At 40.3% G+C, this 15,784-nt stretch overlaps 2 protein-coding genes across 7 annotated transcripts in view; both read left to right on the top strand.

Moving 5' to 3' along the window:
- Window positions 1–855: 855 nt before the first annotated feature.
- The window catches only part of LOC131219325 (ribosome biogenesis protein WDR12 homolog), a 36,422-nt gene continuing 21,493 nt past the window's right edge, over window positions 856–15,784 (top strand). For 2 of the 6 annotated variants that reach the window (XM_058214399.1, XM_058214400.1), the window contains exons 1-2: window positions 6,759–7,231; window positions 8,355–8,455. In XM_058214399.1, the coding sequence (XP_058070382.1) occupies window positions 7,048–7,231; window positions 8,355–8,455 (285 nt within the window). In that variant the 5' untranslated portion in view covers window positions 6,759–7,047. Of the gene's footprint in view, window positions 970–1,826; window positions 1,845–5,356; window positions 5,500–6,758; window positions 7,232–8,354; window positions 8,456–15,784 lie in introns of those variants that run through there. The other 4 variants (XM_058214401.1, XM_058214403.1, XM_058214402.1 and 1 more) reach the window with 4 other exon arrangements.
- LOC131218157 (pentatricopeptide repeat-containing protein At4g39530-like) lies at window positions 1,569–3,737 on the top strand. The gene has a single exon (XM_058212838.1). The coding sequence runs from the start codon at window positions 1,569–1,571 to the stop codon at window positions 3,735–3,737; it is 2,169 nt and encodes a 722-aa protein (XP_058068821.1).

The raw sequence follows: 15,784 nt of genomic DNA, 5'->3' as shown, positions 1-15,784 counted from the left end.
GGAAAAGTTCTGCATCATTTAAAAAGTCGTGGTAATTTATTTTCTTGGGCAATGATGAGGCGATGTGCACCTACAATGAACGTATGAACATCGGGGTTCCATCAAGTAATCCTAACCATGGAATAAATGGTCATGAAACGGTAGGTTTAAAATAAAATTGGAGTATAAGTTGTGAAAGAAAAATCAAAGTTATGCCCTTATTTTCCAGTGAATTATTTTATTTGGGTTGGCGGCTTGAGTGGTCTGGATTGCCTTACAAATATTCCCCATATGCGTTTAAAAGAATCACCACCATTTTTCTAAATGGTGGAAAACTTACATGGGAGTCAACTCGTATCGCCGTGGCACCGGCCAGAATGAAAAATCCCTGTGACACGACGTGGCCAAGCTATGTGGGGCCCACTGTGATGTATGTGGTTTATCCACGCCGTTCATTCATTTTATTTTAGATCATTTTAGGGCATGAGATAAAAAACGATGCAGATCCAAAGCCCAAGTAGACCCCACCACATAAAAAGATGGGGATTGAACGCCTACCGTTGAAACTTCATGGGCCCACAAAAGTTTTGGATCAAGCTTATATTTGTGTTTTCCCTTCATCCAATTCTATGCGAACTGATGAACAGGTTGGATGGAAAATAAAACATCACGGCGGGGCTAGAAGGCTTTCAACGGTGAGTGCTCATTCCCCGCTGAAAACAGTGGTGTGGTCCACTTGAGTTTTGGATCTGCATCATTTTTCGGCTCATGCCCCAAAATGAGCTGGAAAAACTGATGGACGGCGTGGACAAGATTCATACACCACGGTGGGACCCCACGGAGCTTTGGCCACGTCGTGCCACAGGGATATCCCTTTGTGGCGGGTGACACGGAATCCGCTCTTCGTTTTTGCTCCAGGGTTTAGGGTTTAAGGGGTTTAGCCACCATTTTTAGGGTTTTAGCTCAGAGAGAGAGAGAGACCATTCAAAGGTACGTTTTCGTTCCATCTCCTGATCCTTTTTTTTTTTCTCGGAATGGCTTCTGAGAAAGATCTCTGATTGAATTTTTGTATCTTCCGATCAACGGATATGTGTGTTTATTGAATTCGAACAGTAGATCTTTTTTTTTTTTACTTACATTTTTTTTTTTAAAATTTTAATATTTGGATTCTTGAATTATCCATCACGGGCCTTGCAATTTGGACGTTATGGATTGATGTGAATGTATGCCATGTGTACAGCTTCTGTATGCATGGATGGATGGTCATGCTCTGTGAGCGTAGTAAAAGAAAAAAAAAAATCTTCTGTGGGGTTTTTTTTTGGATATTGATGCTAAAAATTTGAAATGAATTGATTTTAATACGTACCGCTGCTGTCAACAGCTTTTCTGCTTGTAATTGGTGCAGAAAATCGCTGTAACTTGCTGGAGTACCCAAACATTTGTAGTCCAGAGATCTTTTTGCAATGAGGATCTCAACACCAACGCGTTCCTCCCTTATTTCTGCAATCAAGAGCTCCACAAACCGGAAATCTCTCCCGAAAGGAGAATCAATCCATGCCCAAGTCATCAAATGCGGATTCCTACCCGAAATGCAACTCTTCAATCATCTCCTCAATCTGTACTCAAAATCACTGGATTTCATCAATGCCCAGAAACTGTTCGATGAAATGCCTGAGAGAAACTTAGTCTCCTTTTCCGCCTTGATTTCTGGCTATTCCCAATCGGCTGCTCCTCACTTGGCCTTTGATATTGTTCCCCAATTGCAAAAGCAAGATCTGAGTCCTAATGAATTCGTTTTCTCAAGTTTGATCCTTGCATGTTCGAAGCTGAAATCAGTTGATTATGGGAAGCAAATCCATGCCCAGGTGATAACCTCAGACTTTCAATCGGACCTGTTTGTTAAAACATCACTAATTGACATGTACTCAAAGTTTGGTGACTTGGAGTCCGCTTTTTGGATTTTTAGTCAGTGTCCATTTGGAGACCTGGTGATGTATAATTCAATGATTTCTGGGCTCGTAAACTTTGGTTCTTATAAAGAAGCATTTGGGTTGTTCATGGAATTACTGTGTCATTTTGATTTGAAGCCGACAGAATTTACTCTTTGTAGCGTGATCAAGGCTTGTGTGAATCTGGAAATAGAGATGGGGGAGCAAATTCACTGTTTCAGTGTGAAGGTAGGATTGGACATGGATTGTTTTGTTGGGACAGCGCTTGTTGATATGTATGGCAGATTCAGTGACATGGGAAGTTCGGAAATGGTTTTTGAGAGCATCTTATGGGTTGATCTTGCTTTGTACAATGCGATGATTGTTGGGTTTTCACAGAACAGTCTTGATGAATTTGCATTGGAGTTTTTCAAAGAATTGAAGTTGGAAGGCTTCAGACCAAATGAGTGTACCTTTTCAAGTGTTCTTAAAGCATGTAGTGGTATAAAATGTTTGAATTTGGGGAGAATTCTTCATGGAGTTGTAGAGAAATCTGAGTTTAAGGGAGATTTGGTGGTTACTACTGCTTTGATTGATATGTACATGAAATGCGGGTGTGTTCAAGTGAGTTGTAGATTGTTTGACAGCATTTTGGAAAGAAATACCATTTTGTATAATTCGATGATACATGGACATGGGAAAAATGGGAATTTTGATGAGGCAATGAGGTTGTTTATGGACATGAATCGTCGTGGCTATGAAGTTAACCTTGCTACTTTCATTGTTGCAGTGAGTTCGTGTTTGGGATATGAAAGGATTGTCTATGTTCAGGCAATTAAGCGAGGTTTTGGATTGGATCCAATGGTGCAAAATGCACTTTTGGATGGTCTGATCAAGGGGGGAGCAGTCATGGAAGCTCGATGGTTTTTTGATAAGATGCATGAGAGAAGTGTTGTTTCGTGGACAACAATCATATCGGGCTTTTGTCAGTTGGGCCTTGATTTAGATGCACTTGAGTTCTTTAAAATGATGTGTTCAGAAAGAGTTCATCCTAATTGTTTCACTTTCTCTTGCATTTTGAAGGCTTGTGGAAGTTTAGCTGGTTTGGAGCAAGGTAGATGCATCCATGGGTGTTGTATAAAGCATGGGATCTTTGATGAGGAATTCACAAAGAGCTCTCTTTTAGACATGTATGCAAAATGTGGAGCATTGGAGGAGAGTTATAGATTGTTTGATGAGTTTCATAATAGAGACATTGTCTCTTGGAATACAATTATTGTGGGATGTGCCCGGCATGGGTATGGTGGTGAGGCTCTAAAATTGTTGGAAAGAATGGAGGAGTGTGGTGTCAAGCCAAATCATGTGACATACATTTCTTTGTTATGGGCTTGTAGCCATTGTGGGCTTGTTGATGATGGGGTCCGCATCTTTGAGTCAATGACCCATAAGCATGGTATCATCCCATCCATGGAACACTATGCATGCATGGTTGATATGTTTGGTAGGGCCGGGACGCTAGATAGAGCGAAATGCTTGATTGATAGAATGCCGTTTGAGCCTGATTTATTGATATGGAAGACATTTTTAGCGTTTTGTAAGCTTCCTGGGGATGCACAGCTAGCACAACTTGCTAGCGACCATGTTTTTAGGATGGAAGGTCAAGATAATGCAACATGTGTACTTATGTCCAATATATATTCCGAACTTGGCATGTGGGATGATGTCGAGAAGGTGAGGAACAAAATGAGAGATGAAGGAAAGAGGAAGGAACCTGGGGTGAGTTGGGTGCAAATTAAAGACACGTCATGGGCATCATCAACGTATGAATGATGGAGCTCAATTATTGCTTAGGAAAAAGATAATTATTTTTGTAAATACTTTTGATCTCAATAGGGCATGCTGCTAAAGGACTTACTACTAGCAATTGCAAGAAGGCATTTGAATTAATGTGCACAATGAATGATGAAGAATGGCATGATTCCATACTACATGGACAAATTTTGTGAAGGAGAGTGGAGTTTGCGAAGTTCTAGAAACACAAAAATGGGCCACTGACAGGAAGCTTTCGAGTTGGAAGTGCCGATACCTTTCCTTGGGAGACTGTTTGACTCTCATTAAAATGACTTTTTTCTAACATGCTATTGTACTCCATGTCTCTTTTTAAATGTCCTAAATCGGTCTTAGATAGACTTGAAAAGCTAAGAAGAGATTTCCCTTTTCTGAAAAGGGACCAAGGATGAAAGGAAGTTTCATCTTCAAAAGATGGGAAGATGTGTGCATGCCGATTGCCACAGTTGGAACTAGGATAAAAAAAACTTGGGATTTATGAACCTAGCGCTTATTGGGAAATGGCATTGGACACTTGGATACGAAGCATGGAAATTATAGAGAGCATGTATGAAATGCAGGAGGGAGGCTGGTATGCGAAGAGTTCTTCTTTATATCGAGTTTCTAGTCTTTGGAAAGCAATTGCGTCATATGTTTCAGAGAGGAATTGCCTTTTCGCTTGAAGTGGGCATCGTATCCACTTTTGGGTGGATGTTTGGTGTGGCGATTGGGCGGTTCAAGATCTTTTTCTAAGAATGGCTCATCTTGCTCCGGACTGATTCATCTCTGTAGCTTGTTGTTGCTTGATTTTGCGGAGGTTTCGTCTTTTGGAATCCTCCCTGTAGGGATATGGCTGTTGAGGAGATTGAAGAGTTGCTACTGGATTGTTTGAAGAATATAGGTCCTTCTCACGAAGAGGACTCGATGATTTGGATTGCTCATTGCTCAGGAAAATTCTCTGTTCATCCTTTTTTCAGTTTGATCAGCGAGCTGCCTCATAACTTGGGCATCCCCTCACCCCCTTCGAGTTGTGGTTTTTGTTTGGCTAATTGGAAGAAAGAGAGTCCTTACTGTTGATAATCTTCAAAAGAGATCTTTAGTCCTTCCTAATGTTTTCTTGATGTGTATGGAGAATGTGGAGATGATTGATCACTTCTTTTTTCAATATCCCTTTGCTCACAAAGTTTGGGAGTTTTTTCTTGTATCTTTCCATACTGACTGGGTGATGCCGAAGATTGTTGAAGATCTTTTGTGTGCTTGGCATGGGGGTGGAGTAGGGAAATCTGGGAAAGCTGTGTTGGGACTTACTATCATGGCTCTTTTTTGGTCAATATGGGGGGAGCGGAATGGCTGATGCTTTCGAAATGAGAGTCTTGTTTTGGGTTGGGCTCTTTATGTAAATGCAGCAATGGCTACTAATTTTTAGTCTTTTTTCGAGTCCTTGTTCTGGGTTGTATTCTTTCCTTACTTTTCGGCAGGTGTCTTAATAAATTTTCAGTCATCTCTCTCTCTCTCTCTCTCTCTCTCTCTCTCTCTCTCTCTCTCTCTCTCTCCAAAAAAAAGGACTGTTGATCCTTTTCATCTCAGCTGAGTAGACGTAACAGACTCGGTTGGATGCATGTCATTTGGATAGCCTTGTTACAATGGATGATCACTTTAGGCCAATGCTGAGAACTTGCTTCGAATCTATGTCACTGGGATAGCCTTGTCACACTCACACCCCACCACCACTCCAAGCTTGGTTTTCTTGCATGTCTTTGCATAGGTGTGCATGTCAATCTTTCCTTACCATTCCTTGCACCCTCATTGAAGTATATTGACTATTTAGAGAAATGCTAAGGTGATTTGCATGAGGATAGATAGAAGGGCCGATTCATAGCTCATGTGTGAATTTAGCAAACATATGTGATCTGGACCATTTTGGAGGTTGGTCTTGCAAGATGGACATGCTATGTCAAAGAAAAAAAAGAGAGAAAAGAAGAGGCTAGTCCACTTGTTAGGTGCTCCTCACACGCATGTTTAATTGAGCCTTTTTTCATTCTTTCTAGAAGTTCTGTTTATCTCAAACATGTGTTGTTTGCTTTGATGAGTGAACCGGCCTGTTATTTAGGGAAGGGCATGTTCACGATAGGACATGATGAATAGCTTTGGATCATGCATGCATGCATGCCAGGTTGGCACATGTACATTGAATCTCCTTTCCAGTCTTTGTGCTAATTGCCTTAGCCTTTTTCTGATTTATCCTTCCACGGTTTGTGTGTGCGCCCAATTGGCGAAAAACTTGGAAGGATCACCATGCTGACACTGTATGATGGTATTTTCAACATCGCGCGTTATGTGCTGAGCTATTTATTTCCTTTTCTTCTCTCTCTCTCTCTCTTGGCTTATTTAGAATTTGGTATGTTTCTTAGAGTTAAGATTTTACAATCTATTTAATTGGCAAATATTGTGCAAGCAAGATTATGGAATTGCTCCGACTGGTCATGGATGGAAGGGTTGGCAATGAATCAATGTGTAACTAGATGTTGGTTTGGATTTTTTTTTTTTTTTTTTTGTTTTTGTTTTTTTTTGTTTTTTCATTGAAAAGAAATGGGTCCTTTTGCAATTCCAAGTTGTTTTGAGTAACATCTTGTTCTATGTGAATGAATGTTTAGAACCATTTATTCTCTGTGCAAGCCCACATCTTTTACATTCTGTGTTGTGGATACTGTTATGAGTGTTTTGATAGCTCACGGCATGTCCACCCTGTCTGGCTACACCTCTACCTGTGGCATACTTGGTGGCATCTGGACCATGCATAAGGTGAGCCACATCATGCAGATGACCTGGTGCAACAAAAACATAGCAATTCAGATGTCCCATACATGTGCTTGGCTGACACATGTGCAACATGCAAAGATGTGGTGGGGTTAGCAACCTTTGTACCGTAATCAGAGGCAATCTGCTCATTGTTTTGGTGCCACGGGGCCTTGAATGTTTCTCAATTCCATCAACAGTATTTTTTTAATTGCCAATGGATCTTTGAAACATATATGCTATTGGTGACCTGTCTTTAACGTTTTTCTGTATTTGAATATTTGTATTTTTATAGAAACAATGGCAATTGGCTTGCCAATTTGGCAGCACGACTGCTACTTGATGAAACAAAGCCTTGAGTTTTAGTCACTCTACCGAGTGCCCTTCAAGTTCTTAGCCTCTGTAAATTTTTTCTTTTATTGAGAAGTAGCCTCTGCAACTATTGTTTACTCACCCAAAGAAAGAGGAGAGAAAAAGAACAAGTCAAAGGATTATTTATTTATTTTTATTTCTTAACATGTTTCCTTTTTATGCAGTAATGGAGATTGACGGGAGTGTTGTAGAAGCTACTAGGCAGGTCCGGGTACGCTTTGTTACTAAGCTCCCGACTCCTCTGAAAGCCCCCACAGCTTCCATTGCGGTCCCCTCCAACCTTACCAGAATGGGCCTCTCAGAGATTGTCAACCTTCTTCTGAAAAATGGTACTCTCTCTCTCTCTCATTCATGCAGAAACTGACACACCACACCTGAATGAATAGACAAATATGTGGTTCCATATATATTATATTTTTAACCTTTCACATTTTTGTTCCACTTAAGGTTGTGTTTGGTTGCACCTGATTTCACAAAATTTGGCACCAAATAGACTGATAGTGAATGCTGAAATTTATTACTGGAAACTGGAAAGAGCCTCTTAAGTCCAATTGCCAGTTACTGCTGATCACATGTGCCAACATGGCACACGTTTGTGATATCCATGTTGCTCATTGGACGGGCCCTACCGTATAGATGCTCTGACCCAAAAATGAGACCCCGTTTGGACCACACATGTACAAAAGAAGCTGATGTTTAATGTAAATGACCAAAGGTCCATGCTAGATGTGGCTTTGTGGCACTCTAGATGAGTGGGTTGCTTCATTTTTAGCTTATGGAATCCAAATGGTTGTCTCTGCATGCTGAGTGGCTTGGATCTCACACATGTGCCTTGTTGGCACATGGGAGCAGGTAACCAACCAGTGCACTAACAAACTGCACATTGCATTCTCAAAGAGGAAGGCTGTGTCAAGGAAAAAAAATGAAGCAACTAGGGTCTGCTAGCTACCACTCTTTTCACCAGATGAAACAACGAAAAAAAACTCAAAATGGTCTTCTTCTTTTTCCCTTTTCTGAAAAGTATGAAATTATATTAAAGCAAATGAGGCAACTGCCAAAGATACAAAACTTCTTGATGAAAGATCCAGCTTGGCCTTGAATGGCAATGTTCAAGATTCAGAATTACTAGAGTTATTTTTCTTAAATAGAAATATGTTTCTTGTTTGTTGATGCAGATTGTGTGCATATATTATTGGTTTATGTTAGTTAAATATGATTTTCTGCAGCTTTCTAGACAGATAATTAGATGATTCTGGATAATAAAGTTATGATTTGTTCATCTCCAAAAGAGAAAAAGCCATGACTTATCATTTGCTCCAGGATGTGCTTATTGTGGTCTTATTTGCTGATAGCTTTAAGCTGTGCATTATGTTCTTATAAGCTGGTTTTTCTTTTTGATGAATGTACTTTTAGAGTTTTTACGATCTCATTTTCAGTCATGAATGTTATCAGGAAATCCTCACTGTCAACCTCAACCTTTTGATTTTCTAATTGATGGTGAGCTAGTTCGGATGTCACTTGAAGAGTTTCTTCTTGCCAAGGGCATATCTGCGGTACTCATCTGGACTTGATATCGCTTCTTACTGCCAAATTTATATTTTGCTCCACATTTCTTTTACTCCAATAAGATTATTAAAATTTCTAATTGATGCATGCGTATTTTTGAACTGATTTTAAGCAAAAGAATATTAAGAAAGAAGATTTCACATTATTGATGCATGTTTTTTTGTTAATGCTGCACGGTATATATCACCGTTTTGTGCTTTTATGGTGATAGTGTTCCATTTTTTTTTTTTAAAAATGTTTCTTGCCATTGAAAATTGAATTATTTCAAACATCACAGTTTGTTACATTAATGATTCATATGCTATGATTGATGGAAAAAAAAAAAGAATTCCTGTCTGTACTGTGGGGATGGAATCATGAACAACTGATTAGTTCATTGCAGGGATGGAATCATGAATAATTGATTAGTTTGTCTTGAATGGTGCTACTTGTTTGCATGATCATATAGCTAAGATGTTTAGTGGAGGGAATATGAGGAAGAAAGTGGGGAAGTTTATAGCTAAGATTTTTTATATATGATGAAATCCTTGCGAAAAAAGGATCCAAATGCAAAATAACTCACTGAATGAGAAACGACCCCAAATGCAATAAAATCTTGATTATGATTTTAAATGTGACCTTTTCTCCCAAATTCAAGCAAAGGATAGCCTGAAATCCACCCACTAATATCTTAAAAAAGAGAAATATGAAGAAAAATGTGCAAAAAATCAAATTTCGGGGTTTTTTGGGAGTTTAGCTTGTGGTTCCTGGAATGTATTGATGATATCTGTTGATATCGACATGTATTATCGATATATATATAAAATCCTTAAAGAAAAACTGACGATAGCTCGCGAGATATTGCCGATACATAGCGATGGTTTGTGATATTATCGTCGATACTTAGGAATATTACATTTCCCGTGCCCCGTACAGGTTCCGTATGACCAAGTAGCAATACCCAATGTTGTTAAATCGCATATGCGATCATGTGCGATCACATATGCCTATGCGCATATGCGATCGCACAATCACATATGCGACTGCATATTTGTTTTTTTTTTTTTTCAAAAAATTTAAAAAAATAAGAAAAATAGGAGAAAAAATGTGAAAAACTATAAGAAATTAGGGGGAACTTTCTTGAGTAAATAGATATTTAATTTTACATATTTAAAATACATTTTAGAGAAATAAAATCAATTAAACAATGAATTGATTATACATACAAGTCATTAACATTCAAGAATTAGGATTATTGTGTAAGAGAGGGAAATGTAGATTGTAGAATGAGAGTGCTTGAATCTTGAAAGTTGAATCTTCCTCGAGAGTGCTTGAAGCTTGAATCTTGATCTTCCAAGAGAGGTAAACTTATCTTCTTAAATGAATAAATGATCTTCTTGCTTTAATCTTGTAAAGAAGTAGGAACTAGGAACTTGGAACTTGTTTGGAAGTAGGATAGGAACTATGTAAGAGAGATTGATTGCAGTTGGAAGTAAGAATGTAAGAGAAAAAAAAAGAGTAAGAGAGTTTTGGAATGAGAATGTTGCAAATGAAGGAGGTTTGGATGTCTTTTTATTGGCAAAAGGTCTTCTTTTTATTTTTTTTTGCAAAAAAAATAAAAATAAATAATAAAATAAAATAATTTGTGGATGCCAATATGCGATCGCGTATGTTGTATGCGATCGCATACATCGCATATGCAATTGCATATGCATTGCAATCGCATATGCCATCATGGCATATGCGAAATGCATGGGAGAATTTGCATATGCGACTATGTGGTCGCATTTAACAACAGTGGCGATACCGATAATATCGGCTGATATATCAACAAATATTATTGATACTGCTAATGCTGAATCAAACTAGGCTACCCCTCTTATCATGTAGGGAAGAGTGTTTATAGTGAAGATAAGGGATGAAGGGGAGGTTTCCATCTCACACTTGGAATCAAATTTTGTTTCCCAAAACAGGGTTTTCGGAAAAGATCACTGCCGGGAAGAAGGGGCTGAAGTGGTAGATGCTCTTCTAGAAGATGGGTGATTCAAATAGAGAAGATAACATGGAGATGGTGGTGAGGGTTATTCCATGTATTCCATCAAGATTTGTGGTGTGGCTGAATGTGGAAGTGAGGGCAAGAGGTGGAGGGATTGATGTGAAAGGAGATTACATGGTGGAGGGGCGTAGTTTCACATGAAGTGTCCTGATAAAGATGACAGGTGGGTTGTAAAAGTACATGTATGACAAAGTAGTTTTTATATTTCCAAAATGGTTTGGAATGGCAATATATTGCGAGCTTTTGGAGGATGAGGGAGAAGGATTGTTAAAGAGATTGCATGAGTAATCGGAGGACTTGTCTCATGAGATTAGTTCTTGTATTTTTTCTCCTTAGTCAGTTGCAAGGGCCTGCGTGATGGGGACATCAAAGGACCTACTCGAATGTACCAAAGACGAAGACGATCACCCACATAAGCACAACTTTCTCTGTGGATGGGAGACGAGTTCCAGATGGGGCCCGCCGGGCCATTTTGAAGACCCCACATGCATTGGACGTGTATCAGGAAGACCCTACCTTGGGATGATGCACTTGGGCTGCTTAGGAGACTATTTTAGTCATAGGATTTCTATTTTGTGTCGATCCGACTATTGGATTTTATCAATCAGGCCATCGGGCTACCGGATCTTTTAGATTTGGGCCCCTTGTACTCTGATCTTGCTTTCCTTATGATTTTTGGTATTTTTAGGAGTTATTTGATGGTTGAGATTGATAATATATGTTTTAGTTTTCTTATTTTGGACGATGGGCCACTTTACTTAAGTGAGTGGCATAGTTGTAATTATGCTGGATTTTAATTTCGAATTTTTTATTATAAAAGCACTCGGGGGGAGTTCCAACCCTAGTGGTGTTATTGAGAAGAAAAAGAAGAAGAGTGGAGCTCTCTTCTGTGAAGGAATTTTCCTCCTTATTTTCTAGGGTTTTATTTTTTAAAAAAAACTCTCCCTTCCAATTAAATTATGGAAGGGTAGAAGCTTGTTTGGTGGTGGATTCCGAGGTACATCCTTCCTCTTCCTTTTCTTCGAAAGGTATTCTCTTCTTCTCTTGTCTTCCTCTTTTCCCTTCCATTACAACCTTTTAAACCCTAGATCTTCAACTTCTTATTTTTTCCAATTTCTAAAAACCCTAATTCCAAAGTCCCCAATTCCCATGATCCCTAATTCTCCATATTTCAGATTTTTCCCTTCCTAACCCTAATCATAAGGCCTACTAGTCATTCCCTTGAGTGTGAAACGTGCCTACGCTAGATTGGAAGTCCCTACTTCCAACTGGGCCATTCTTGAACTATTTTATATTTTTGTACACCGTGTATGTGAAAACCTAGGATCTTCATGTTATAAATTTGAAATTTTGAATCTATTATGAGGATATGCTTGATTTTACATGTTGATTGTTGAAATTAATGTGTAATTGATCTCTTATCATGCATCCTAGGATAGTTTCCATTATCCTGCATCAAATTTGGTATCAAAGCCTAGGTCTAGCGTAGGGTATGTGTTCGACAAAATTCCCATACCCATAGTAGAGCATATAGGTCACATATAACTCACTGAATTTTCTAATTTGGCTTGCTGAATTTTTTGCTTGGGTGTTTCAAACTCATATGTTATTGGAATTTTCATATTGAGTGGCTTTAAGACACATAATTGCTGAGTTTTCATTTTTAGCCTTATTAGAATTATTCTAGAGTTGTCATGGAGTTTAAGGCACATAGGGTCATCATACATAAAGTACATGTGCATCATATAGTGTCACATTGGACGTCATCAAATCTGATTTTCACATCGCATTCATCATATAGTACACACACATCTAGATTGTCTCTCATTAGGGTCATTTAGTGTATGCAAACGCGAACAGGTCGTGGTTTTGGTTTATTCCCCACCATGAATCCGAATCAAATTGCCGAGGCTCTCGAAAAGATTAACTGCCGTTTGATGGCCATTGAGACGCACAATAAGAACACTGCCGCGCAATTGACTGCCAATAACCAGCGTATCACGCGGCTAAAGGCTACCTCTCACGATACCCCTGTAACTGGGGAAGACCACCAGTCTCAGGCAAGAGAGCCAGCGGATGAGGACCCAATTGAGTTGGGTCCAGTCCCAGTAGAACCCATTAGGGGTCGTAATAGGAGTGTTGGTCAGGGAGTAGGTCATGTAGGACCGCGCGCTCATGCGCCTCGTAGAGAGTCGTGAGATCGTTACGACCCTGAGGATACGGCTATGAAGAGCGTCAAAGTCGATGCTCCCAGTTTTGGTGGTCGCTTGAACCCGAAGCATTTCCTTGAATGGCTAGCTGACATGAACCACTTCTTCGAGTGGCATGATATGTCAGATCTCCGTCGAGCGAGGTTCGCTAAGATGAAGTTGACAGGTCAAGCCAAGTTGTTATGGACCAATATAGAACGGAAGGCAGATCGTCGTGGAGATGAACCCATTACATCATGGGTTGAGATGAAAGAACTTCAAGAAAAATGTCTTGCTCTCCTACTGTGATTGTCTTTTGAACCAGTGGCAGTCCTTGAGGCAAGAGTTGATGTCTGTAACGGATTACATCGAGAAATTCGATGAGTACATGATGCGATGTGATGTCAATGAGTCCCTTGCTATGACCTTGTCTCGTTTTAGGATGGGCCGCCCTGAGATTAGGCGTGAGCTCATCCCTCATGATGTTGGTACACTAGAAGAGGCCTACCTTAGGATAAAGGAGTTTGAGTGATACCTAGTGCAACCGACCATGAGGCGGTTTGGGTCTCATGATTCCAATGGCCAGGTTGCTCCTCAGGGAGCCAAACCTAGCCATGGGAGCCAGACCAAAGTCCCAACTGGTGCTCCCACCTATAACAGAGATGTTAAAGATAGAGATCTAGTTAGCACTAGTTCGAAGGGAAGTGAGCACATGCAGTGTTTCCATTGTAATGGTTATGGTTACCTCGCAAAGGAATGCCCAAACAAAGAAAGAGGTAAAGCACTTATGATAGATGAGGCAGATGAGGATGATGGGGACAATTGCAACGTAGAGGATCATGAGCCTGATATTGGTGCTAGCGATGAGGAGTTTGATGATCAGGAGACCCACACTCTTGCAGTAGTCAGATGCGCCTTTACCCAAGCTAAACAAAATGATGAGTGCGATAACTGATACGTATCTGTATCCCAAGGGTGCGATACATTGTGCGATACCGATATTTCGAACACTGATCTCTACTAGAGTTGTGAGTCGACTGGGCTTGAAAGCTGAGTCTCACCCTCAACCCTACAAAGTGTCGTGGGTTGATGAGTCCTCCATTCCAGTCTCACACCGATGTTGTATCCCCATCCAGTTTGAGTCGTATAAAGATTCGCTGTGGTGTGATGTGGTTCCCATGGATGTCGGCCACATCATCTTTGGTAGGCCCTGGTTATTTGACTTGGACTTAACAATATTTGGTCGCTCGAATATTTGTACATTCATGTTTGAGGGGAAGAAAATTAGGTTGAATCCCCTTCCACCCAAGAGCATACCGAGAAAGGAGATCACCAAGAAGGGTGATCCTCAAACTTCGAGGAAGTCCAAACCTAAGTCTTTTCATATCATTAATGCAAAAGAATTTGAAGAGAGACTAGGGAGGATTTGGAAGTGTATGCTCTCGTGACTAGAGAGGCTTCACCTCAGGATGGTATAGAGTTGCCTAGTGAGGTGATTTCGGTGATGGATGAGTTCAGTGATGTCTTTCCTGACGACCTCCCAAATGAGCTTCCACCTATGAGGGACATATAGCATGTCATTGATCTTGTCCCCGGGTTGACTCTCCCAAACCTTCCTCATTACAGAGTGAACCCCACGGAGCATGCAGAATTCAAGAAGCAAGTTGATGAGCTTCTTAGGAAAGGGTTTATTTAGGAGAGCATGAGTCCATGTGTCGTACCCGCCCTTCTGACGCCCAAGAAGGATGGCACGTGGCGTATGTGTGTGGATAACAGGGCCATCAATAAGAATACTGTTAAGTATCGGTTTCCTATACCGCGTCTTGACGATATATTGGACATGATGGCCAATGCCACAATTTTCTCCAAAATAGACCTTAAGAGTGGGTATCACCAGATTCGTATTCGCCCAGGTGATGAGTGGAAAATGACCTTTAAGACGAAGGATGAGTTGTACGAGTGGTTAGTCATGCCCTTTGGGCTGACCAATGTCCCAAGAACATTTATGCGGGTGATGACCCAGGTGTTGAGACTCTTCATGGGGAAGTTCCTAGTTGTGTACTTTGACGATATCCTTATTTATAACATGAATAAGGAACAACATCTCCACCATTTGAGGCAAGTGCATGGGATCCTTAGGGCAGAGAAGTTATATGCCAACCTTAAGAAGTGTTCGTTTTTGTCTAATAGTGTCATCTTCTTAGGTTTTATCGTGTCATCTAAGAGCATGCCTGCGAATCCCGAGAAAGTCAAGGCCATAGTTGGCCTGAACTGCTTAATATTCATGAGGTGTGTAGTTTCTAAGGCTTTGCTACCTTTTATAAATGGTTCATTAGAAAGTTTAGTTCCATCATGGCTCCCATTACCGATTGCATTGAAAAAGGGGAGTTCCAATGGACTAAAGCAGCTTCTAGGGCATTCAAGGAGATTAAGGTCAAGATGACTGAAGCTCCTGTCATGCGACTTCCATATTTTTTCAAGGCTTTTGAGGTCGCTTGTGATGCGTCTGGTGTAGGTATAGGTGGAGTGCTTAGTCAGGAAGGGCACCCTGTCTCTTTCTTTAACGAAAAACTGAATGAAGCGAAACAAAAGTATTCTACCTATGACAAGGAATTCTATGCAGTAGTGCAGTCCTTGCGCCATTGGCGATATTATTTATTACTGTAGGAGTTCGTCTTATTTTTTGACCAAGAGGCTTTGTGCTATCTCAACTCGCAAAAAAAGTTGAACCCGAGGCATGCCAAGTGAGTCCAATTTCTCCAAGAGTACACTTTTATATTGAAGCACAAGGCTGGGTTTGAGAATAAACCTACCAATGCATTGAGTCGTAGGGTTGCGTTACTTTTTTTTTTTTAATGGGTTAGCTTGTTAGTACACACCCATGTTAGTACACACACTCCATGTTAGCCACCCCCACTAGGGATCGATACCAAGACCTCAAGTGTTGAAACGAGGTATCTCTACTCAGTCTGCCAGTTGAGCTATGGATCTGGGTGTGGGTTGCATTACTTCGCTCCATGAGCCTTGAAGTCAGAGTTTGAGCATTTAAAGGAAGATTATCCTAGTTGCCCGGATTTTGGGGAGGTGTATGT

The sequence above is a fragment of the Magnolia sinica genome, chromosome 11, assembly GCF_029962835.1.
Source record: "Magnolia sinica isolate HGM2019 chromosome 11, MsV1, whole genome shotgun sequence".
In the NCBI taxonomy this organism is placed as follows: Eukaryota; Viridiplantae; Streptophyta; class Magnoliopsida; order Magnoliales; family Magnoliaceae; genus Magnolia; species Magnolia sinica.
The sequence above is the reverse complement of the archived record's forward strand: the minus strand, read 5'-3'. Positions and strand labels throughout refer to the sequence as shown.

Excerpts from the sequence above, each read along its gene's own strand:
- LOC131218157 (XM_058212838.1), top strand. The coding sequence starts at position 1,569 with ATGCAACTCTTCAATCATCTCCTCAATCTGTACTCAAAATCACTGGAT.